General features: G+C 38.0%; 1 protein-coding gene across 1 annotated transcript in view; it reads right to left on the reverse strand.

Annotated features, from left to right (window-relative positions):
• Nucleotides 1-26,934, reverse strand: part of LOC116722726 (cadherin-4-like) — a 272,168-nt gene that overhangs the window by 47,361 nt on the left and 197,873 nt on the right. Inside the window, exon 5 of the mRNA XM_032566987.1 lies at nucleotides 22,088-22,285. Within this exon, the coding sequence (XP_032422878.1) occupies nucleotides 22,088-22,285 (198 nt within the window). The remainder of the gene's footprint in view (nucleotides 1-22,087; nucleotides 22,286-26,934) is intronic.

The following is a 26,934-nucleotide window of genomic DNA, read 5'->3' on the forward strand; positions in this document are numbered from 1 at the left end:
TTGCTCCAGCTTTCCTTGCCAGATAGGCAGCTAATAGGTGCATTAAGTGCACCATGATGCTTTGTGATTCGGACTGGAGGACTATGTAATTGGGAGTCATTTGGAGGAGTTATTCAATTTAGTGCCCAAATAGAGTCCCAACCTCTGAGCTTCCTATTTCTATCCATTAACAGCCTGACAACTCGTGAAATCAGCCAATGTATCAAAATGACTCAATCATACACTTAGATATGGTACGTAGGCACATACTGTACAGACACATATACAAACATGTACATGCACATACACAGACAAATAGTCTTGCTTTTTTCTTCTAATCAATGGCATAGAGCACAAAAGGAGTAAAATTGTCCGATGCTGTCTCTATCTTTTACCACTCAAGGAACCAATTTAGCCACATTTTTGACACACTAGGAATTCCAACCTGCTGAGAAAATAGCTGAAGCAACTAACAAGGACGGGAGAAGGACATACAGTATTAGGCAGGTGTCATCTGGGCTCCCATAACTGCGGGAGTAAAAGCCTGTCACCATTACTGAAAGCGGTGGTTATAACTATTTCCCTCCTCGATCCTCCTCTTCAGCATTGAAACGATCATTAGTGCTCTGTTTCTTTAGCAGAACTGAGGTGTGTCTTTGGGATCAAAGAAATGTGATCGCTTGCACTCAGCTTCTTTTTAAGTCTTCAAGAGGATCTGTCACCACATCCGCTAATTCTATTTTGTGCCTATATGCATGCGTGTTTTCTTTGGGGAATAGGAGGGGAGGAGAGCCTCAGTAGGCTGTGCACATATCTCCGTGAATTGCTGCTGACAGTTCTGATAATTAATGAGCTGCAAGCATTTACTGCTAATACTTCAAAGTAAGCCTAGCTGTTAAACACTAACATAGAAACAAATTTCCAGCTAGTAACTCAGTTGAACTCTAAGCACGGTGCCTATGCGATGCAATGTAATGCCACTTCCACTCCTATTTGAGCACTGCGAAATATAGGCAGTTATCAAACTCTTTTATTACCTCTGTTTTACCTTCACTAACCCCTTCTTCTCCCAATTATTGTCTTTATTTCTTTTTCTCTTTTGTCACTTTTTTTGCCTGAATCCCACTCCTACTTAAACCTGCCTCTACCTTCCTCTGTGCTCTATGAACCCTCCCTCCCCTCACTTCAGGGCTCTGTAGGTACGGAAGTCATGCATGGAAAATGGAATTACTTAAATCCTTTGGCCTTGGCAGCACCGTGCAAATTCTCTCTAGTTAGGAAGTGATGGTTCTCCATAATTCCATTTGGGTTTTCCCTTCCCCCAGATTTCCTACCTATTGCCACATTGTCCTGCTTGGAATGTATTGGAAATCATAGTCATGTTTTCTGCACTCATTTTAGCCAGCTGACTCTGCCTCCCACAACATTCATGTACAATTTGTTTCTGTTATTCAAACACACACTCAAGTTTACATTGTGGTTTCTTCATTGCATAAAAATTTTGATTGTAAAAAGAAACTAGAAAACGACTTGGTTTTTAATCTTAAACTAGACCATTTTGGTCAACCGCTCAACAAGCAGAGCAAAGATATACTTTTTTTGATTAATAATGAATGTGATGTATCTCCTGTACATCCATTAAGTCATCCAGTAATGGATTTTGGGAAAATTATTCAGCAGGTCATTCATGCACGTAAGTCAACCACTTTAATCATGTTATATTGGAAAAGACAGGATGTCATCATCAACAGCAAGAAAAATCTCACTGTTCTTCTGACATTTTTTCTCCATCAACTGATATTTGTATGGTATATTTAATAAAGAGCTTACAAAGATTCAAGCAGAAAGACATTCTCATAGGTTTATGGAGTTTATTTGCATTCATAAGTGGAAAATTGGAGACAAGGCTCTTCATGATGTATTAGAGCTATTCTTTTTCCTGGATGGAATGTTTATGAAGCACATCTTCTCTCTTGGCAATTTGCCATTAGCAAGGTCATGGCAAACGTTAAGTGCAGGATGTCTGACCACCCTATAAATTGGCAATGATAGAGCTCATTTAAATTATCTGTCTTTACAGCATAAGTTATATGTTTTCAGTGGGGGTTGGGATTTGGAAAGCATATTCCAAAAACCTGATGCTGGAATATTTTATCCATTCCTAACATGTTTTGGAATGCTATGATCTTCCTGGTGAAACACCGAACTGTCTCTGGGTTTTAATGAATAGGTGTTTATCATTTGATTTGATTTTGATTTTATCAAAGGTGAAGTTGAAAAATTTTAAGTTAGTCTACCATTTATGATTATTATATTCTCTTTGTACAATGTGCTGGTATCAGTGGTAGTGAAACACACCCACAGCATGAGGAGAACACCACCATATTTGACTGTTGGTCAATCTGTTAAACATCCTTCTTGTGTCTGCAGCAAAAGAGCCGTCTTTGTCTCCTCTGTTTTCTTCAAACTCTTCAAAACATTTGGCTTTCATGTGCGGAGACCTGCACATTTCAGCTGAGTTTGAATGTGTTGATTTTGAAACTGAGACTCATATTTCATGAGCTTCTTCACAGTTCATGTTGCTGTTACACCATCTTTTTGTATGGGATGAAATTTACTCTTGATTGTTCCTGAGCATCCCCTCAAAACACCTCCTTTCATATAAGTATGACAGATTCAGTCAGATGGTTGAAATGTTGACATAGATGGGTTTTCTAATCAGACAATGATCCCAAACATACATAAAAACTAGCTTTGTAAAGGATAAAGCAAGATTATCTTAAGCTTCAGAAAAGACTTCTGTAAAACTAAAAAGCATATCCATCCAGTCTGGTGGTGAAATATGAGGTCAGAAACAATGATAGGGCTTTGTTGATGGTCACATAATGTTCATGATACCTCTGCAACCTGTCATGGGAAAGCTCAGATATTTAGATACTAGAGGGGGTGCAAGTGTTTGAGGGAGTATGCATAAATTTGACCTGGTGTGGATTAAACATCACAATAAATTTAAACTTGTACACCCACTTCTCATTTTAGAAAGAACTACAAGTCTTTGCTGAACTATTTGTTCACCTCTGAACGGAAAGGTTTACATTAATCTCTTAAAAGCACCTGTTTAGAAGGCACTGAATTTGTATGCTATGCATTGTTCCATTCTTTTGTCTTCAGCTTTTGTTTCCAATCATTTTTGTATTTTCTAAGGCATTTTTAACATGTGCTTATATGCTGGAGAGAACTAACAGAACGTTTGGTTCAGTTCAGTTCACTTTATTTTCATAAATTGTCAACATTAAACACAGAAAACAAAACCAATACAGATTAACAAACCCATAATTTATCAAAAAAAGGAATAGGCTGAAGCCAAAACGTATACTTGCCTACCCTGTTCCTATATCTAGCAGGGGAGGCTAAGTATATGAAGATAGGTTGGCAGTGAGAGTAAGAGAACAGAGTCATGAGTGCATTATTCTAAATCAGGAAGCAGACACCGTCAAAATGACCCATTTGTCAGCAGATCAAAGCAATTCCCTTCATTACTGACAACATTTCTGGTTCTTATGGAGATCTTATCAGTGAGCTTAGCCCTCTTCTGTCAGGCAAAACTGAATCAAATGGAAAATTATCATGCCAGCAGGTCTAGAGGGAAAACAGTCATCCAAAGAACCAGGGAGGGGAATGAATAAAGGGGAAGTATAACTCAGTCACTGAGCTCAAGATGAATACATTCTGAATTCAAGTAAATGCTAATAGGGTAAAAAGTATCTGACTACTGCATGTCACATTCCATACAACTCTATATGAAGTGTCAATCAGTAAATACATAGTTATCACAGACATGTTAAGTTACATTGCAGCTTTTAAAGGGACATTTGAATCCCTCTTTTGTCAGGGTGAAATGGTGTTTTTCAACCTAATCAACAGTCATCCAGTAATGGATGTTAAAATTGTTAAAAATGTGGCACAACTAGGTTTTGCAACAGGACAATGTTGATGTTTGTGCTGGGTGGCTTCCTAGCACAGCTCAATTAAATGAGCCATTGCTGATCTTATTTTGCTTCTGTCTTTTGTTCCAGTTATTAGAGTTGGCTTTGTATTTCTATCCATGTTTTTTTTTTATTTTGAAAGTTTTGACAGATATTTTTCATTGTTGTTACATGACTTATCTTTTCTTAAAAGCATTGATTCACCTACACTGTATACGTTTATCTCTTGTCTATCCATGTGAATACTTTGAGTTGTTTTTGTAATCTGTTCGGTTTAAGTATTTCTGTGGAGGAGCAGAAATTTGAACCCCCAACAAATGGGGATCATGCCCCATTTGTTTAGCTAGGGTGCGACTTTGTTTTGAATCAGTTTCTAAGAGGGTAAAGCACATGATATGCAAGTTTGGGCACATATCAAATTTGATCCTGAATTGGTCAGTCCTGTTTTTGTTATTCTAGAGCTGGCTTGGCCTTTTGCTACAACACGGAGGGCATACACTATCTGTCATGTACGTGATGTCTCAGCAATGCTGTTGTTGACAAATGTCAACGTAAAGTGGATAAAGGTTTCAAAGTCAAGAAAACATCTACAAAATACATATTTCATGACAGGGTAGGTATGACAAGTCCATTGTTTAAATATTTAGAGCATCCCCCATCCAACATTTTGAAATGAACTTGCAGGACGTTTTGTGAAAGTGGTTTTGAATTTGTATGTATGTCTCCCATTTTAGCACTGTATTCTGTCATGAATTCAACTCAGAAAACATCAGCAACTCAAGTTCATCTTTAGGTATTTATGGTATGTACATTGTGTACTTTTTAAACTGTTATCCCCTGAAAGACAGAGCATAGATTTTTAACGTTTCGTATTCTAAACAGAAATGACAAGAGAACATCATGACGGTCCATTAAGAAAAAACAATGCTTACCCTCATATTATAAGAAAATGCACACAACATGAGAAGTGTTATGCTAGAAGGCAGTTTGGTGAACATCTAAATTAACTTTATGAAAGCAAGATAAAGTCAATTGATTATTTTCTGAGGATTATAAGAAGGCTGTGCAAAAAGACAGGGGAATTAAAAAAGGAGTGTAATTATTGTCTTTTTCAAGCATTGATCAGACAGTTTTTCAATCATCAGGATTCGACCACAAAACAACATTGATTCAATGACATCTCCTCAACATTGGTTACTTGGATAGAATTGGATGATTGTTTGATGGTTGATCCATCATTAACAGTCAACCTCAACCAAAAATCTAAATTTTTGTCCATAATTCAACATTGAATTACCATTGCTTACTTATTTGTGATTTCTAAAAAGTTTGTTGTATTTATGAAATCTTTTTCTTTTCAAAGATATTGCAAAAAGAGTGTCTCTTGATTGTAAATCCAATATTGCTTACTGTTTCATCTTGTGAGTTTAACACATCATTATACCCTTAGTAGTACCATAAAAATGAAACACTGATTGCAAAATTATTGAAGAATCTCATGTAAATAATTGCCATGCTAACAAAAAATGACCCAAGTCATTTTCATTTGTGGCTCAAGCACACCACAAACACACAGACACACATATCCCTTGTGTGCCTTTGTGTAACTGAGGTACTCTGCAGTGTGCTAGTACTCAGCGGATGACACTACTTCAGTGAGCAGAGGGGACAGTGGAAATAGTCTGTCACTTGCAGACAGCAAAGTCACAGCAAACCCCTACGGAGCTGAAAGCAAAGTCCCACAGACAGGAAAGTAACCCCCAAACAAAAAAAAATGCAGGACAATAAAGGCTCACAGCTACACATGAAATCCAGACACTGTTCAACAGGTCACACAGTGACTGGTTTCCTGAGAAGAGAGAGAAAAAAAAACCTAGAAAAGAAAAGCCTTTTAGGTGGCATTGCATTTCACATAAACACTCCATCTGTCAAGCGTGTCTTTAGCTGTGAGTCAGGATAGTTTCAGCATTAAAAGCTTTGCTGTGGCCTTTTTAAAACACAGGCTTTGGATCAGACTTTGATGTTGAGCATTCTAGCTTTCAAAAAGGCTGGACAGGGTTGATGTCTTAGATCTCATTCTAAAGTGAAAAAAGGAAAGAAAAAAAAGAGCTTTATATCTTCAAACAAAAACCACAAATGTTTTACCAGAATAGTTGGCAAGCACAAGGTGGATTTTACCTAAAAGGATGCACCTGTGACTGTTCAAGTCTTTGATATAAGTGGGTTAAATCTGAAAATGCAAAAACAAAAAAAAAACAGTGAGTTGATTTTTTTCTTCCTCTATTTTAGATTACACAGAAATATCTTTACTGCTGGGCACTCTGAACATCTATCCACAACCAATATGGTAATGGTGTTGATGACACATACACCAAACATGACTTTTCTTGATCGCCTGAGTCAGACAAAAATCAGTGCAAGAAATGATAGTTCCAAGAAAATGTTTGACTAATGTTTAATTCAGTTATATGTCTCACAGACTCATAAATAAAAGTTGTTGCACTTAATCTTCATCAAGACACTCTTTATATTTGAACTGAAATACACATTGTCCATCAATGGTAAATAAAACATAGTTTTCCAAAATCCAATATTGCGTACTGTTGCGTACTAGAATCTGCATATACCAATTTTATATTGTATTTTATATTAGCGATTTGAAGCAGAAAAGAGGCAAACGCCTTTAACAAGGAAGAACTCAACTCTAAGGAGCTCAGCCAGAGGCTTCTGGGATCCCTACAGCCTCCTGATGAAAACCCAGAGAAGGATAAAGTCCAACCCCTCTACACCAGTCAGTTTCAAGAGTCCACGATATTGGTCAAGGTGAGTCCAGCTGTAGAGGGTAACGCTCAACATATTCCAGCGCAATCACATTTCACACTAGTAAGGTGATGTTGTATGTCCAGAAAGCCAGATCATGCTATCAAAAATAAGCATACCCCAATCTTCTCCCTGACCTGAGGGCACCCGAGCTTGTGATTACACAATCTGTCCTAGAAGCACGATCCGTATTGTCCGCTCATTGGTGCATGTGGTAAAAGAAACATTTCTGGGAGGGTTTATTTCCCTTTACATTTTGTTGCAATTGTAAAAAATAGCATGTGATTAAAAAGAGTATCAAAAAATACAGATTAAAAACTGTCTAATTGCATTTCACTAGAATACTTTGACTGCAATTTTCTGAAGAATAAAGAAAAATCTGGTAAATGTCTGCGCCTGTGTACAATAATCGAACATGAGGAAAGAGAGAGAGCGCAAAAGGGAACCAAAGTAAAGTGCTGTCTTTTTGTGCACAAACTTGGAAAATAAAACTAATTCTGATCTAGCTCTCATTTGTCAGGAATTATAACTTAAAAGAAGTGTTTCTTTTAATTGTATTCTTTCTCTTATCAAGTAGCTGTTTTATCACCAGAAAGACACCTGACACTAAATGCACCTTCGTTCTCATGCTTGTTTTATGTGTTTGACCTTATTAATCCGTTGTAACATGAATTATTAGTGTCTGAGGTGTCAAGAAAGATGTGTTTTTTTTATCCAACTTTACAGCCACACAGCTGCCCGCCACGTCCAGACAGCTTTATGTCTTGCAGTTTTTAATTCCAGATTTATGGAATGAGCAGAAAGGACTGACACCCTTAAAGATGTAATTTCAGATTCATCCTGCAGAGCAGTTCATTTTGGGATGTGAGAGAATGAAACAGAGAGATGGCACGCTCGGCCTGCTTTTGTGTCATTTGAATGATAGCTAGGTGAGATTATTAAAATACCTTTATCCACATTAGGGAAAATAACATGGAGTAATAGAAGGTAAGCAGTGAATGGCTTTTCCAATTATTGCACTGTGAAAAGAAGTCTGGTATTTAATAGAGCTGGCTTATGGCAAATTAGAGGTGCTATTCTCCCAAGAGGTAACAATGGAATGACTCTCCTCCTCACTCCTCTCATCCAGGCTGTGAGAATGAAAATAAGACAGCCATTGTCGAGGCAGACAAAGAGCAGCCACACCCCTTAGCTTTGGCTTAGGGAGGTTAGACTTTGAGGGCTGTCATCTCACTGTTACCCCTCTACTCCGCTGTCTCCGTCACCCTGTTTCATTAGGAGATTGATTAAATTGTGAAATTGGGAGTGTGATAGATGCATGAATAACATCTTCAGCTGCTCCCTAATGGTTTGACAAGGACAATATCAAGGACCCCCCCACACGTTACTCTTTTTCCCTGCTTCGTCTCTTTATACCCAGGAAACTCAATCTGGGTAATTAGAGTAAAGACTGTAAGAGACTTGTAAGGGAAAGAAATGCACAGGGAGAGAGGGTAAAAGTGCTAAAAAAAACTGCTGCTACTGCACTTTTCCAAGCCATTACTGCCTCCCTCTCTTTCCATCAACCTGAATTCACACGCACACACGCATTTCTGCACTGTCCACCCTTCATAGCCTACTTTTTCCTTCTCTTTCCTTCTTCTTTTGCTTTCTAGATCCACCAGGCAGCAGCAAAGAAGAGAAATGCAGACATGAGAGAAAAATGAAGGGTAAAAAAACACTGAGGACAGGAGGAATAAGAGGAGGAAAATGAAAATGGTTGTGAACTGGCTACATCAGCAGAACTCAAGCAGAACTTGAGCTGTGCTGGCTGGAAAACCTGGAGACAGAAATTGCAGTGTAGCTGATTGGATATGCATCGTGCGAGCAAATTGGGAATTTTCCCTTTTGACCAGACGTTTAACCGTTTTGGGGTCTTGTGCTGCTATAGCTACATCTGCTTTACATTAATTGGGGTTGCATAAATGTGGCTTAAGCCAAAGGATGCAAACACCTTAGGAGAAATTTTGAAAAAACTAAATGAGGGAAGTGATAGAGGGAAGATGTTCAGGTGGAAGCTGGGGCACTATGCATGTTTTATGTTGACTGGACGCCTGACAAAATGAGCCACTCCTTGCCAAGTCTGCTCCTGCCAAGCACAGGCAGAAACTGAAGAGGGGCTGGACCTTGCCTTGCTCCATGCTGACTACTTTGATTTGAAAAGACACACATTATGCATGTTGCATGCACAGACACACATGGACGCCCCCATCCCATGTATGCGCAAACATCCTGGTCATTCAACAAACCACTAAGTTTTTTGTTGTTTTTTTTTTCCCAGGGATGTTCTAGTTTCTGCTAACCAAGCGAGGAATTCTGCTTGGCAAACTTTACCTCAGCAAGAATCCAACTGTCATATTGACAAATGAACCTTGGAAGAGTAAGAAGGTGTGTGAATATGCTTGTAAAGCTATGTGTGTCTCTCAATTTGTGTATTTTTTTTTCCTGGAGCATAAGCATTCATACCAAAGGGAGAACCTACAGATGGCTGGTGTACATGGTTTTAGGTATCTTGACAACAGCTGGCCAGCAACGCTTGCGATCAATCAGAAAATGGACCAGAGCCATCAGGCAACATTTTCTGTGAACCTTTGTTGGTTCCCAGATGCCATGTACAACACACTGCTGGAGATTTGGAAATGCAACGTTCAATTCAGACAGATAGTTTGACACCTGGTGGAACACCAAGATTCTGATACCTCCAGAAACCACCAGAGGATTTCATTTTGAGCCACTGTGAGAAATGTCTTAACAACATGACATTTTAAGAGGCAACTTCTGCTTCTTTTCAATTGTGTCAAAATTCTAATAAGCGGAACAACAACATAGTAATAATTATTGACAGCGTCTCATTTGGTTGCAATTAGGCCTGTCAGGATAACAAATTTTGCTGAGCGATTAATTGTCTCAAAAATGATTGCGATAAACAATAACATTGTTTGAAGACATTTTTACACTGATTTAATGGAAATTACGTAATATTGCAAGCAATTTCCTGCCAAAGATAGATACACTTTATTTTCAAAAGAACACTTAACACTGGAACTGATAAACAAAATAAACAAAACAAACAAAGACAAAAATAAAATGGATTCTCAGTCTCCATTAACAAAAAATGTACTTGAATAAAAACTAAACAACAAAAAGCCAAAGTGGAAATAAATACTGCATTCAACCAAAAGAGTGCAGATTATGAAGTCTGTATACTACTGTATATTGCCCTTCAGTAATCATTAGATTTAAATAGAGAAGATGGGCACATCCGACTATCTGATGCAATAGTTCACACTACACGAGTAGGTGGTTCCAGTGTGAAAGGTTTGGGAAGAAATGTATCTTTCAGACATCATTTTGAGAGATTTTTGAGTAGCTTAGGAGATTGATCAAATTCTGATAATTGATATTGTTTACGTAGCTTATCAAATGGTGCAAAGGTGTGCATAGTTTCAACACCAAATTGTTTTATTGTAATTATCCCATGATTTGAGAGACATTTAAGAGAGCTGTTTAAGGAAAAGTCATTAAGTATGAGCAGTGGCAGCTGGGGGTGATATTTGAAGGGTGGGCTAGTATTCTTTTTTAAATATTTTTTTTTCTTTTTTTAAATTCCAATGAGAGACCCATCCAATTTGAAAAATAAGGAGAAAACCTGCTATAGACAACCATAAAAAAACAACCACGGAAACATAAAGACTCAATTGGATAGAGTCTCAGAAGTTGTCCAAATTAATTCCCCTGCATTAATTCCCCAACACTGGACACAATCACACTGATAAAATGAAACAAGATACAATATGTTTTTAAATGAGGCCTATCTTATTTAAGGAGAAACTCACTCCAACGACTTTTCTGGGACGCAAAAAGGTTAAATAATCCACTTCATTTATGGTAATATCGCTAATAGTTATAATATCTCTCAGTCTACGCCAAACCACGGCCACACACACTCGAGCTCAAGGAAAGTCCATCCTGATTGGATGAATCCTGTGGCCACGGGCTGGCCCTGGGCTGACCAAAATTAGCCCCAATGAGCCGCAAACCGAGGGGGCGTGGCTAGGCTCCTGTCAATCATTTTGAGCCATGACAGACAGTAACACTGAATGGGGCTCTCAGAAGTTAGCCCTTCGGAAAGACCCAAGGATTTTCCCCAGGCGGTTTGACACCAGGTTTGTTGAAAATTTTACAAAATATGACACATTATTTATAAAATGTATTTATTTTTTAAGTAGTTATTTCTAAGTTGTTTATTTTAACGACTTTATTGTAAATGTCAAGGAGGGGTTAGCCCTACTAGCCCACTTATACCAGCCGTCCCTGAGTAGGAGCCACATAGGTTTCAATTTAAAGAGAGTTACTCAGAGTCAAAAATGCCCAGGGAGTCAAATTAACCCCTTGGCGGTACTAGCGTTAAAATGACACTGACTACATAATGACAACTACAAATCACCTCATATAAAGAAGCATTTTATACAGCCTCGGATGAGCTGTAACACTGTCCTCATAAGAAATGATGCAAGGGCAAGAGCAAAAAGCTACCACACATCACTCAGATCAGAATTTTATGAACAATGAGGGATGTTAAATATTTTATAAAGGCAAAAGACTCAGAGCTCTTTTCTGCAGGAAATAAAAAAGAGCAAATAAAAATGTGCAAAAACCCCGTCAGGGAGCGGTGGCTAAAGCACTCATAAGTAAAAAGCATTGAAAAACCAGAAAACTTTATATCTAGTGCTAACCTGTTTACCTTAGGAGCTGTTTCATCTTGAGACGCCATAAAGCATTTTATTGCACTGAGAGATTTTATTACAAATACACATAGCGCCAAGGTGTGCTTGTGTCTCTGTCTGTGCTCCTGCATGTCGGGGTGATTGGGTGTGTGTGCGTGTTTGTATGTGCGTGCAGCTGAACGGAGTAGGAGGAAAATCTGCAAACAAAACATCATTCCACCATGACAGTATCCATTATACTTTCAAGAAAGGATCCCGACTGAAGCTTTTTATTGTGAATAACAAAGTAAATGGGATCAGATTATACAGGCGCAGGCCTCAATTTTGATTTTGCTCACATTTAACCTCCTCGTAAGAAAGAACCAAAGAAGGGGAAATGGGAAAACGCAAGTGGAAAAGGATTACAATTTAACATAACATCACTTGCATCCAAAAGAACCTTTAATCATGCACAAGGACCTTTCGCCTTACAGTTATTTCTGCATTTTATCCTCTGTAAAAGCTGATAATTTAGATTAATTTATTTTGTGCTGTCTGTCATTCAGTTGAGATGCATAGTGGAGCAATGGATCTCGACAGCAGGAAAGTCCTGCAATTCCCCTACCCATTTTTCTCTCTCTCTGTCATCACCATTTTTGTTTCATTATAATTGTTGTGGTATATCAATTTACTTCTAAACCAAATACAGCCTGTTGTGGCGTTGTTTATTATAGTCAAATGCACAACAAAAGAAATATCTAATTTTCCCCCTTTTGCAAAGGAGATCAGCCACTTACATTACCAGGTACCCAGATTCACCATATAGCTTGTGTATGCTGCCAGGACATGTCACACACAAAATACAAGAAGAAAAATAGAAGGTGCTGAGTTTAGCTAAATGCAGTTTTCAAATGATTAGTTTATTTATTAAGCTAAAAAAAAAAGCTACCCCAACCAACCTGACCCAATGATAAATACTAATAGACCCCTTTTGTATATCATGAACTAATAGATCGGCTAATTCATGATTTATTTCTTCATCTACATCCAAGTCTGTTTCTGTTAGACCTGTAAATACCTAAACAGAACCTATCTAACAAAATGAAGGGCTACAATAAATATTTCAAAGAAATATTAAGCACACACAAAAACTAAGTCATTATTAGTCTAGAAAGCAATACAAAGTCATTTCTCAGGCGTTGAGACTCATTGACCTAAGTGTTAGGCATTACCCACAAATAGAGAAAACATAACTACAAAAATTACTCCAAGAACTGGGGATTGAAACTGACCCTAAGCACTCGCTTGGCACAGTTAGAGTCAGTGTTTATGATTTAACAATAACATAAACAATGGGCAAAAAATTCCAAGCAGGGATGCTCTTAAGATTTTGTCTTTCATGTCTATTGGTTGCCCTGTAATAGACCAGGAAACCTTTAAGGATGTACCCCACCTATTATCATCATCCCTGGCAGCATTGCAAGGAATAACAAGGTATGAATAAATGATGTTTGGATGGATGGATGCTTGTCAAACAAAAATCAAACATTATCTGAAGGATAGTACCTGATGGAGAAATCTTCAGATCTGTCTTTTATCGTCTCTGTACATCTTCATTCACTTCTCTGCCTGCCTGTCTCTCACTGTATTTTCTTCTCAGCTTTGCTGTCATGCTTGTCCCCTGTCTGCCTGTCAACACGTCCTTTCTGTTTGACCGACCTTCTCTCACATCAACAAGCATCACTACCCTCAAACCCAAAACACTTCATTAGTTGTCCCCCATCTCCCTATGTCCCCTTTTGAAAATCTTCCCTCCCATTTAACCACACTTAATTTTATCTTGTCTTCAGAGAAATACAGATTCTTGGTTCTCCTTCATCCCTCTGATCCACAGGGTTGTGGAGGCCTCCCTCAGAGGGACCAAACAGAGGCTGTTTGTTAAGCTGTTATTTATCTCTCATAAAGTTCTCTTCATCTCCAATTAAACAGCCTAGAACTGTTGCCCTTGATGCGCACATAACTCTTTTGTCTTTTGGAGAAATGATTTACACTTTAATTTAGAATCTACTGAACCCAGGAGGGATCCCGGCCGAATGTTAAATCAGGAATATGTTGTCAGAGGATTTGTATTTACATAGTGTTTATTTATCTTTCTTAATGTGTGAAGACTATGCTTGTGAGAGTGACTGGGTGGCTGAGGCATGTTTTTTTATTATTATTGTTATTTGCTATGTCACCATTAGTAGTAGCATCTCTGAGCCTGATTGGGCTGCAAAGAGCTGGCAAATATTCTCGCAGAGAATAAACAAACCCTAGCTGGGTATGCCTGATGAACATGTTTACTGGGACTTCATGCCACTAATTTCAATATAATGAGATATTAAACAGTGGAAATTACATTTCAGTCTCACTTCCCCGAACACATGAGGAATCAAAGGGCAAAAGCTGCTGACAAATACATAAATGCAGTAGCAATTTGTTTTTCCAGTCAATAATAGGATATTGCAGAAGACTCCATTTCCTGCGGCTGATAAATGTAATTACATTGATCTCTGTAATTTCACTAGAGGAAGGGAAATTAGGCTCAGAAGTTACATGCCAAAACAAGAATAATGTTTAGGGGCCCCTTAGGACAGTAGGAAGTGGGGGTGGGAGGTGTTATTAGGGAAAAACGGGAATTGGAGATGCAAAAAAAATCATGAGTCTCTTAAGCTATGCTTTAATTTTTTCATCACTGTCATCAAACACCTCTGCGAGCTAGGTAATAATGTTCCCCCATGGTCTTACCCTCTTCTGTTAAATACCCAGGTCTCGTGCACTTCAAAAGATGAGCAAATGTATCATTAATGATCTGACCTGTGAAAAAAGACACAAGCATGTTCTTTCATCACAAGGGCTCCATTAGCAGAAATAGCAATATAATGTGCTTTCAACTTTGTCGGCTGTTTTACTCATCCTATCATGACTGTCCACCTGAAGACTCCTTTCTAAAGATAAAAACTGTCATTTACTTGTGTTCTGAGACCTCTGTTACACACTCGATTACCTAAATATTCATGCATAGCTAATAGCTTCCATTTGAGATATTAATCTTCTGTGAAAGTTGACTTGAAACACGACACAATGTCAACAGTCACACAAAAGGTGGAAACTCTCCAAGGATGTATCTCAGCACAGTGAGATACATACAAGGTACCTTGTTAACATACAAGGTAACAAAGAGGAGACTGAGAGGAATGTCATGTAGGGCATTCAGAGATAAGTCTGTTTCAGTGATTAGTCCTGGTAAAAATGGTGGGCCATGGAGAAAAACAGAAGTTAGTAATTGGGGGATTAATTGTAAACTGAGAATAGTTCTGCTTGACGTGCGGGAGATTTGGCTGTTCCTTGTCAACTGCAAGGTAAATGAGCGAATCAAATGCAGTCTGGTTAAAATTCAAGAAGTGCTATTTAACTGTGCAAAATATTACCCCTGTTAAAATACATACACTTGGGGTGCGCTGTGGTGGCGCAGGGGTTAAGCACAACCCATATATGGGAGGCCTTAGTCCTCGACGTGGCCGTTGCAAGTTTGATTCCCGGCCTGGCGACCTTTGCCGCATGTCTTTCCCTTCTCTCATTACCCACTTTCCTGTCAATGAACTATCAAATAAAGGCCTCTAGAGAAACAAAACCTTTAAAAAAATACATACAACATACATACATACAATATTGAATAAGAAAAGTTTGTATTTCCAAAGCAGGGAGTTACAAACACTGCAAATGAAACAAAACACTAAATAAATAAATAAAAAAACATGCCTTCAAAGGAAATGTCAACGAATCATCAAAATCAATACGCAAGACTTCATATTTCATGATCAGGAATAACAGTTTAAGATTTAATGGTCTTCAGTGAAGAAGTAGAAATATTTAAGAACAAAGGCGGTATCTTGATCAATAGCCAGACAGTTACATAAGCCAACCAGCAAACTGACATTTCAGTCCAAGAAGCAACAAAAAACGGAATGAACACAGAAACATATCAAATTGTGCTTTTTGGGAAAAGAATCGTAAAAGTCAACAAACACTCAATGTTTGTGCTGAAAGAAAATTTACTGCTGAGGTTGGAAAGGAAGCCTATTCCGAATTCCTCAAGAGGTGAAATGAAAGCAAAAGGCCAAGATTTAAAAACAAGCCAAGATGTGTAAGTCAGTAAAACAGAGCGAGTGAAATGCTGACAAGGTCGTTTCTGCTTTCGCCTGGACTGACTTCGTTTTCCTTTTTCCTCCCACGTATTACTCTGCAGTAGGTCTACCCTTATCTAAATAAGGATTATTGTTTTTTTCCCTCCCGTTCACTTGCTTGATTGAATTCATGCAGTGCTTGTGTGCGTGTACTTTGACGCACCACTCCTGCCAAGAAAAGAACTTTTTAGCAGTTCAGAAGAAGATCAAAAGAAACAGGACAGAACATAACACTCAGACAAAATGTGTTTGAATACACATGCAACAGTGCACATTCTGCAGGGTTTTATGTATTTCTTGGAAATACTGTAGCCTCACATTTGAATGATTTCCCAGAAAGAGTTTAGTTAGCCCAGAAAATGATTTTTTTTAATTTTTTTTTGCCATGAAGTGTTTCATGTGGCCACTAATGTGACCAGGCTGTGGATTGAGTTGTGATCCCTAAATACTTGCATTTCTCCATCCTGTAGTCTCTCTGATGGACTTTTTGGGAAGAAAAGAAGAGTTTTTTTTTCTTTTGTTCAAGGATGAAGCAGAATGAGGCCATTTTGAACCCCAAACAATTAGCATTTAAAAAGACAACAATGTGCCACATGCGCTTCATAAAACCTTTTGTTTGCTGTTTGTGTAGGACACTTATTCTCTCTCATGCACTCATGTATATGTGTGACTGAGCGCCTGTATTTGAGAGCATATGCCTCGGCAGGAGGATAGTGATATGGTTGCAGACTAGAGCATCGCAGTGCTGCTGTTGGCCGAGGGTTAGGGTGGCAGATGCCAGAGGGCTTCATTAAACACAAGAAGGGGAAATAGTGAACAGCAGCTCTCCAGGAAGTCTATCAGACCTAAACACAAACACAGACATGCCTCTGATTCTGGTCATGGTCATACATTTTCTCTCTCGCTTTTTTCCTCTCCGTCTATTTCTCTTTATGCGTTTATTGTTCTCAATTATACCCACTCATCTTTGTCCTCCCTCACATTCTCCAATGCAATCAGCGACAACTGTTTTCTACTGTGTTGCTTTTTGTTCCTCCATTTTTCTCAGATTCTTTTTGTCTGTCTGTCTGCTGTTTTAGTTGGTGTTGTGTCTGTCAGTGAAGCGGAGCAGTCATTAATCACTGGTAAATGTACGCAGAGAAGGCAGACGCCTCAAAGGAGGGGTGTGAGTTCTCTCATTCTGTTCGAAAAACAGTTCTCTCTACATCCTCCATGGAGAGAGATGCAGAAAATGGAGCACAGGTGCAGCGGCAAGTGCGTTAAACACAAACATATGCACCCCAACCCACACACGCACACACGCACCCCCACCCACCCACGCACACACACACAGAATCAACAACAAATGTTGGTATTTAATATGCAGACTAAGCTAATACCAAGAAAAGAAATGCTGAGAACATATGACCAGCACAGATGATTTGCTGAAAAACTGAAGGACATCAAACAGTATTTTTCATCTAATCTATCGGAGAAAAATCTTAGATAATTATCCAGTTATTTAGTTATTCCTTTTAATAAAATGATCAACAATTATTTGAGATATTCTAAGAATCTGCCACCTACCAGTCCTGACACGTGACAGCAAGTTGGAAAGTTAAAATTTCTCTCTTCCATACCAGAGTCAAAAGCTGTTATTGAAGAGAAAAAAAAAGTCCTATAGTTGTACTCAGAAGACATTTTGGAATTACATAATGCATAACTGATTATATGTAATTCATTAGTTATGAGTTAAATGTGACTAATTATCTCTGAGATGAAAAGTGATGTAAAAATTGATACATCACTTTTTAGAAACAACCAAAGGTCGAGCGTGTCACACAAATTTAATCTTACCTCAATACTGGAAACTACCTGACGAAATGCAATGGACAATACTTTGCGATCTAAGAGCAACCTTTTAATGATTAGTGAATGTCTAATAATTCTTAAAATTTGTATCCATAATACTTCTACAAAAAAAAACCTTGCAAAATAAAAAATATTTTCCACCTATTAAATTATCAGTTTGGTTAAAGCATTACAAAATGTTTAAAAATCACTCAGAAAATAATATTTATGTTAAACAATACATTCCTAAGCTTTCCGAGGCAGAAAATAGACAAAATCAACTAAGAATGTGAGAACTAAGAACTAAGAATGGGAAGAACATTTCACAACATGCCCTGCCCTGAAATCAACTCTGACCTCTGATCAATCAAAGCAACTTCTCAACAACTGTCAGCAAACAGTACAGCCTTTGCTTCCATCGATTTATTGTTTTGATTTCTCTGGGTTTTTTTAGGACTGTTTAAATGGGAGCCGTTATGGCGTGGGTAAACTGGTGGTGCTTACAGTGAGTCTTTATTTACTTGTGCAAAAGAAATCAATGACTTGGTGCTGTAGGAGAAGTGTGTGGATCAATTTAGGTTTTCAAAAAGCCTCTGGAAAAAAAAAAGAAAAAAAAGAGAAAAATCAATATCCCTTACATGTTATTGATGGGTGTTTGGCTGCAGAAGAAAGTGAAAAACAAAGAACACCTGTTTACTTTAGAAAAATTATACTGCTCAATCTTTGTTTGACGGTTACCTTTCTGGATCTCTTTCTCTTGTTTCTTCTGTGAGATGTTACACAGCTTACTTACCCATTAGTTAAAAAAAAAACACCGGAACATAAGTACTGCTGTCTATTATTTGCAAAGACAGAACAACTCTATTTAACCTCACGTCTGACATACTCGAGGCTGATTAGGTCTAACATCGAGCCTCCTTGTTACAACACGAACAAAACATCTTGATTTAAAGTTGGAAAGCTTGAGGCTGTTGAGCCATTTTTTATCCCCCGGCCCCACTATTAATAAAACGCAATCAGAAATATCTCTTGGAGCTGTGATGTGCAGTTCCTGTTTTAGAGGCCGATAGGAGCACAGTACTGCCTGGCCAGCATTTCCCTCAAGCCATGTCGAGCTGCTAGCTCACAGGCCAGTCATAGGGGCCTCTATCCTGACACATGCCCGATTTTGTGTAAGTCTGATCAAAGTGACAGTGCTGCAGACCCACAGAGATGCAGGCGAGGGCTGCTGTCACCCCACCTGTCCGGCTGATGGCAACTTGGTGAGGGCAGCGAGAAAAGTGGTGGGATGCCGATGATGAAGGTCCCTGTCTGTACGTCACTCAGGTTTGTGTTGGATGACAGAACAGCTCATTAGGTAGGGTACTGACTTCACAGACCATTTGGGGAAGCAGCACACAGAGTGATGCCAAAAACAAGGGTTTTTAGTCAGAAATACAGACTAAAAACCCTTCTTTGAAACATTGCTATCATGCAAATGAATATAAAGGCATAGTAATTTTAAAAAAGTTAAAGTTTTGTCTTCTTTCGTAACATCATGTGTGTTGTATGAGGATAACAAAGCAGTGAAGCTGCCAGTTAGCACTGATGGTAGTTTGAAGAAATTTTATTAAGATTAATTTATCTCAGGTTTCCACACAATTTTCTTTTGCAAAATATAAACATTTCCAGATAAAACATTTTAATTTTAATAGAAGAAGCAAAGCACTTCGTAACACAGAAAATACACAACACGATATTTCTTTTTAACTCGTAGTGCTGACTATTTTATTTGTTTTTCGCATTTTGACCAGATAGACTTTAGTTTACAGTTCATAATTTAAGTTTAGCTGGATCATAAGAATCATTAAGCTACAACCGAGGTGTCACACATTGTCTGTGGTCAGAGACAAAACAAAAAGAGATGTGTTGGCCAGAGACTGCTTGATTACTAATACATAGTATTTTAAATTTTGTCTTACTCTATTGTTATCTAATAACAACATATAACAACACAGCAACTCCTCCAGGCAAAGAAGCCTTTTTCTACCTAATCGAAATCCTGTGCACTGATGTTCTGGAGAGGTTCTATTTTATTTTGCTTCTATGCAAGCATAATATTTCTCCACAGTTTCAATTATTTTTAAAACATATCTTTTATTGAAGATATGTTAGTCATTTTATATAAAATGGTGAAATATAAAGCATAGAAATTTCAAATTTGAAGTCCACAAAATTGAAAATGCTCAGAATTCAACTGGACCCCATATTGGGTTTAATGTTAAAAATGTAAATTAGACAAAGTGGTTTCACAAGAAGATCAGCACAACTTACTATTATACCTGCTTTTTTAAAGTTATTTTTGTGTGTCATGGCTACCATCAATGTCATAAAATTTTTTTCTTGTACTTGGTACCCTATCTTTTGCTTGACATAGTTTTGTGGCCTCTGGTGGCATCTTTTGTGGGTGTCTTCTGGTACAGCAGAGTCATGGGCTCAGATGGAGATTTTCTTTTACAGAGGTGGTGTTACATGGAACATCCTCAGGGAAAGCCCAAAACCTGCCGCAATCTCTGGTGTTGCTTTAAATAAACCATTAACACGTCTTTTGTGCATTTATGTCCTTGCCAGAATTTGTGGGAAGGCAGCTGTCAAACAATGCCCCAATTCTGACTTAGGAAAAAAAATATTCATGTTATATATTTAACTTCCAAGCACCTGTTAAAATCAATTAATGCAAATAATTTTAAATGCTCAATACCCACTTGGCCGCTAAGTATAAGCTTATAAGGCAATGTTTTATGTTCAGTTTAGACTGAACAGAAAAACCTGCACATGACCCTTAGAGGACAATAAAAGTTACTAAACCAGACTAAACACAAAAACAAAAAGTTGGCAAAATCATCCCCATGCCACAGACCTGCATCTGTTTGTTCAGATCTGTAGCTCTCTGTATGCCCACACCTGCCCTGCAGTCATCATTAAAGGGAAAGATGAGAGCCTCAGAGCTGAACAAAGGCATCAGCACGCATCACTTCTCTTCTGCTCTGAACACTCAACTCTTAGCAATCCACTAGCCCCTGACGGACCTATTTACTGCACAAAATGGATTGTGTTTGGCTGCGCACTGTACTTCCAAATGTTCCTCTGATGCCCTTGCTCTTCCTTTCTGCACTATCACCTCTGTTACTCTCTGCTTCTGACCAGTTCTAAGAAGCAGCATAAGTATCCTATTATTTTATTGCTGTTATAGTACTGTTAAAGGGTTTAGAAAATTCAGACGGAAATGCGAGAGAGACAGTACCAGGCTGATGGGACAGACTCCAGCTGTAGAAGCAATCCAATTGAAAAACTCCCCTTTAGACTCAATGTTTTATATCTCAATAGGAAAAAAAGTTAGGTAAAAAAAAGTCTCTTCAAACAGCTCTAGTTTTTATTTTCTCTAGGGACAGGATAAAACCTGGATGAAAAACAAAGAAGTGAAACAAACAAAAAAAATGCTTCCTTTGCACAATTTAAACCCAGCAGAGATAAGCTGAGGGAGTTTTGTAAACAACAGGGAAAAGCTGATGGCTAGATATTCCAGATAAAAAAAAGATGGAAAGACAGACCCGGGAATGAGGCAACAGTCCCTTGGAACACTTCTGGATAAACTGAAGAGAGTGCCACAAGCTTTACATTTACAGGTTGGCGATGAGAGAGACAGAGCTGTCATTCTTTGGTTGTGAATTTTAGGCTCTTTGTGAGTCAAGCCTTTGCACAACAAACATTTGCACAAACATACATTTATTCATGATTTTTGTCCTTCGACAGATGTATGCGCTTGATCTCCAGCATCCTGCATGCTGTTTTCAAATTCCAGCTTTACTAGAACTCAGTATTTTGTTCAAGGATTAAATTACTCTCAGTTGTTGGTGTTGCATCTCAATGTGTATATGTGTAATTTACTTATAAGGTCAAACAAATCCCGTTTCATGTTATAACTTTAGATTTAAACTGTAAATAATTGTTTCATGGGACAAAGGGGATGACTATTTAGTTTTGTCTGTAAGCAAGACAAGAGAAAAAAAATCCCCCCAGTTATTCTGTGACAAATTGTGCTTTTAGACTGCATTCAAAAAATATTTACTGAACATCAAAAAGTGAAATTGAACAATAAAACACTTTGATAATGCAAAATGGAAATGAATAATATTTGGCTAACTGTAAACCCAATGGGCCTCGTTTTGTGAGAGGGTTTAACTGCTTAGGAGCACTGTGTGTCTGAAGGGAAAACTTCTCAGGGTCAGCCAGGGCTTTTTAAATACCTTAAGATACTGTAGCTCTAATTACATCAGGGGACCACAACACAATCATCTTCAAGGATGTGGAGAGCAAACTAGTTATGCTAATGCATTTCTGTGCTTTATCACCCTTCATTACGCACGTCCCCAATCAGTGGTAGCTGTGAAGCGCCCTCGAGAAATCCCAGCTGTAAATTCTGAGCAAATCACCGCTGCAGCCAATCAAACCTGTCACTTACACTGACGAGCATCTGAGGGAATGGTCCACGAGAATTTTCTGCAACGTTGATTGGTGGGATCACCCAGTCTCTCTTCTGCCTTCGGAGACCCCTGGTGCTGTTGACGTGGGACCCTGGGAACATGATGACAGGAGTTGGTGCCTGCGACGCGTCCTTCTTCTTGTTTTGCTCACTGATGTTCCCTGCTTCCTCTGTGACCTTTAAGAAAAGACAAGGCAAGACTTTGATCATAAGCTTGTATGTGCTGATGATTATAATAGTAACCAATAATATGCTAAAGTTGTTTCAGTCTCAAGGCAGAAATTCAGATGTCAGAGAGAGTAACATTTTCATAAAGCTTTACTCATTAGACTTAGTGAGGGCTCGTTTCTGTTATTACAGCAACACACACACATACACCCCCGCACACCCTCACACACAGCTGTGAGCCACAAACAGCCCCTGGCTGATTGTGGGATGTCAAGCTGTTTTGACTGCCAGGGGTTAATATGGGCCACCAAACTGAAGATTCGCCCCAGATTTTACAAAAATGGCACCATGGAGGAGCAGAGCTGTTTTCACAGCAGTACCAACACAAACCAACTTCTAACATATTTTTTCTCACAAAATACAAAATATTACCTCAATATTTATAATATTATTACAAGGCTGTAACATCACATAGCACATTATGTCTATGCAAATGGTTATTTCTATACAAACACACAAAAAATATTAATTAGTTATGGAAGAAGGAAATATAAAATAATGTAGTAGCAGAGTGAAGTTGTATTAGTAATTCAACCCTTGTGTGAATAGTAGGAAAAATAGAAAAAAATAACATGTAATAACACAGAATCTCTGTAATACAAGCTAAGATTAATCTGAGCGTAAACTCTCGATAAGCTGCTCTTTTATGTTTAAAAAGTGCAGTCCAACCTCTTACAATAGCCTTGTGTTCTGAGAAGTCTTTGAAATGGGAATAAAAAAATATGGTATTTCAATAGCTCTCTATACCTCCTGCCTAAGGCCATAACTGTGAACTATTCAGTGTCATATCATCACCTACACATGGTGTTGCTATGGAGCCAAAGTTCACAATGTATAACAAGCATGTTCTTAAAACTAATTGCTCAAAGGCTATAATACTCTGAAAATAGAAGTTGTGTCTCAGAATTCTCAATGTATTCTGAGAATTAAAAAAAATAAATCTAAACTTTTAAGTGCCGACAGAAATGTGACAAGAAAAAAAGCACCAGCAGGTATCAGACCTGGGCAGAACAGAGCTGGTATTACTTGTTTTGTCTGTATATATGGGTGTGAACAAGACCATAAACTTCAGGCTTTGTCATTTATGTTGGATATAAAAAGCCTATTAACAGAGAGCATGTCCGATGTTGGATTTAAAGCCTCTTTTAGCAGACAGTCAGCTGAGTCACAGATATACACTTCAATCATTTATTGTGCTCCTGTCCTCACATATGTTCAGGTCCACCACAAAACTGTCTTTTTGAGAGATGATCAGAAAAGGAACAAAAGGAGAGCCTATTTTCAACCTCTTTATGAGCATTAACTCATTCTTGTGTCAGAACAATCTACATCAAATATCAAGCAATAAAGCTAATGCCACCTAGATTTAGTGTCCGTACGCGAAAATACTTTCAACAGGCACCAAAGAAGGAATAAAGATGTCATCCATTAGACTCGTAAAGCGTGAATAAAGAAATGCAGAGTAGAGGAAGAGAGCTTTATTTGTGAATTCCTGTGCTATGTAAAGCACCAACTGCAAATAATTAAAAATGTTGCTCCAAATCTTCAAATATTTTACATAAAACTACAGTTCAGCATCATGGTTAATGGCTTTCATTATCTAAAGACTCCTTTCTTTGCTCCTGTGTGCATAATGTTGTACTAAATGTGCTTAATATATTGATAACAATCTCTCTGGATCGTTGTTCTACAAAAAATCTACCAATGTATCTCAGGGTTTTTAAGCCTCTAAAACCATGTAAGAAAATCAACAATGAATATCATTGCCAAAGATTGGCATGTCTCAACCACACACTGTTCAGCTATCCTTTGCTCTCAAGGTTGACCCTGCTCTCCTTGGCAGTCTTATTGTTCTTCTTTGTCTGTCCTTCAAGTTGCGAGGTACTGACAGGTTCTTCTTAGCAAAGTTTCAAGTGTTATGTCTGCAATATTTGTCTAGCAGTGTTTTGACTTTACTAAACATATTTAAACTGTGTAGCCTTCACTAACTCTTGGCTTGAATCTACTCCCAGTCAGCATAAAATCACAAATCCAGAAGTGAAATATAATCCAAATAATATATATTTTTTTAAATCTGGAACATTATAAAACAATTGGGGAGTCATGGTAGCAAATATTTGGGTTTGGAAAAAAAAACCCAAATACAAAAAACAGTGACTGGAAACCACTCTCCAGGAATGTTTTAGGTGGAACTGTTGGAATGTTTTAGAAAACTGTTGAGGTGGAATATCTGAGTGTATGAATGTTGGCGTGGACAGGATGGTGTTTGTACCAATGTACAAGAGAAATTGTGTGAAGTTGGGCATAAAGAAAATAGATTAATTTAATATATATTTATATATCATTACACTATGTGTAACACTGCAATATGTGATAAGATTGGTGGGGATAATAGATATTCTACATTTCATTTTACAATATCTGTGAAGAATGTATCGGCTTACAGATCCACCACAACAGCTGACATTTGAAAATACTGAGAAAATACACCACAGGAGCAGACTACAGTGTAAGGCAACAATGGCTCCTGGCACATATTGAAAGTTGAAGGTCCTGTACCATGCAGTCTATAAAAAAGTGTTGTTTTTTCTTTGAGTATCTTTTTGTTCTTGCCTGGTCAAGGCTCCTTAGGGGGTTGGGTTGTATCTGCCAGCGGAAACAATGCTTTCAAGGTTGCTTTCATTAGATGAACGCTCAAGAAGAAGACGAAGAAGAAGAAAAAGAAAAGCTTTTAAGGCTGTTTTACAGAAAATGTGTCAACTAACCTGACTTACGGGTTATGCATGCATGGGTTTGTGTGGGTGGGTAATGGTGTGGGCCGTAGATGGTGGGGGGATTCTGGAGTAAGGTGTCATGTTTGCTTTGATCATCCAAACGTGCGGCTTTAAACATCTTGTTCTGCGTTTTCCATGACACTTTAAGTGACAGAGCAAAGGGAAAGATTGTTACATAAAAAAAGGGATGTGGTTGGTGAGGGAACTCTAGGTTGGCATTGGACTTCAGTTAAGAGAGAGTTTGTTAGGTTCATTATCATAAGAACATCCACTATGATTGCTCTTTAAATGTCCATGTCAAATATATTAGAACAGATTTCTGTGCCCCACAATGGTATTAAAAACAAGCAGCATTAATATCACTGATGCTGATTGTTAGCTTAAAAACTGAGGGGGTTTTTTGCTCGTTATTTTAGTCATGGATCCTGAAAAGTCACAGGTTCCAATGTGTATAAGGCAAGTCTCCGTGCTCTAAATCTGATTTTCTCTTATAACATTGTAAAAACTGGGTTGTACTATTGCAGTTGATTAACATAGAAATAATTTTTATTTTGGTCAGATTTATTTATTTACTATGCTCATTGTCTAATTTTACTCTATTTAATTTATCTTTTAAAGATCACACCCACTTGCTGTTTTTTCTGGGAAACAAAAATACTTGAATTATTAAAAAAAAACAAAAACATTTTTACTACTCTAATTAAATTCTGAATGTGGTCAAATTACCAGTTTGTAAGTCAAAGTTTACAGGTAAATACTGAGACTTGCATGACTTTGGACTCAACAATGAGACTTAATATACCAGTAATGACAGGAAACCCATCCAATGCAGTTGAATTTAAAAAGTTATGTGATGAAGAGTTTAAAATTACTGATGATGATGACTGTCTACCAAATGTGACACAAGTATTTACTATGTTTATAATTACTTATGTACAGGATTAGCTTGGTGTAAATGCCTTTTTTCTTTTCATAAATAAAATCCTCATTTGAAAATTGTTTGAAAACCGTTTTCTTATTTAATTAAATTATCATTGTCCTATATTAACACTATTTCATAGTGTGAAATATCTGATTATGATAAATAAACAAAATAGGACTGTTTTCTTTTTTCAAGTTCACATACCTAAGTTTATCTCTTATTTTGGCCACCAGGGGAGGCAAAGTCCTTGAAAAACACTACACTCTTAATTACGTTCCTGAGCAGCATGCTGACATGCAACGGCCCACACAAACGCTGACTCTTTCTCCTATTTGTGTACAATGTTACCAGTTTGCAGAACAGGCAATCCAGCCTTCCAAACATGTTTCCATATTCAGTGTTTGCTGTACTGTGTGAAAGGTTCACAGGAACATGCAAATGAACCTTTACATTCGGTCCACATTTGACAGACTGGCCTCTGCCAGTACAGCATGCCTATGTGCACAAATGTGATTTGTCAGTAAAGTGGGATGTGACAGATGTGATCTAGGTCTGGACAAATGGACTCTTTTTTCTTTGTAAGGCAGATAAAAGCTTAGTGGGGTTGACTGCAGCTCATGCCTCCATTCCCCACAAAGTAGTGAAACACCCGTTAAGGTTAAACTGAAATGAATGAGTGTGAGAGTTGTCAGAAGCAGATGTGAGATAACCCACCAACCCACTCCCACACCCGTCATCTTCACCCATTCCCTTGCACTAAATAAGTGAAACACCAGAGCATTTTATCTGCACATGCTAACAGGTACTAGTGAGCTCCCAGGGGAAAACTGAAGAAAAAAGACAGAGGAAAGGAGACAAAGCCAGAAAAAAGAGCAGCGCCATCACCATTGCAAAAAAAAACT

Source organism: Xiphophorus hellerii, chromosome 1 (assembly GCF_003331165.1).
Source record: "Xiphophorus hellerii strain 12219 chromosome 1, Xiphophorus_hellerii-4.1, whole genome shotgun sequence".
Taxonomy (NCBI): domain Eukaryota; kingdom Metazoa; phylum Chordata; class Actinopteri; order Cyprinodontiformes; family Poeciliidae; genus Xiphophorus; species Xiphophorus hellerii.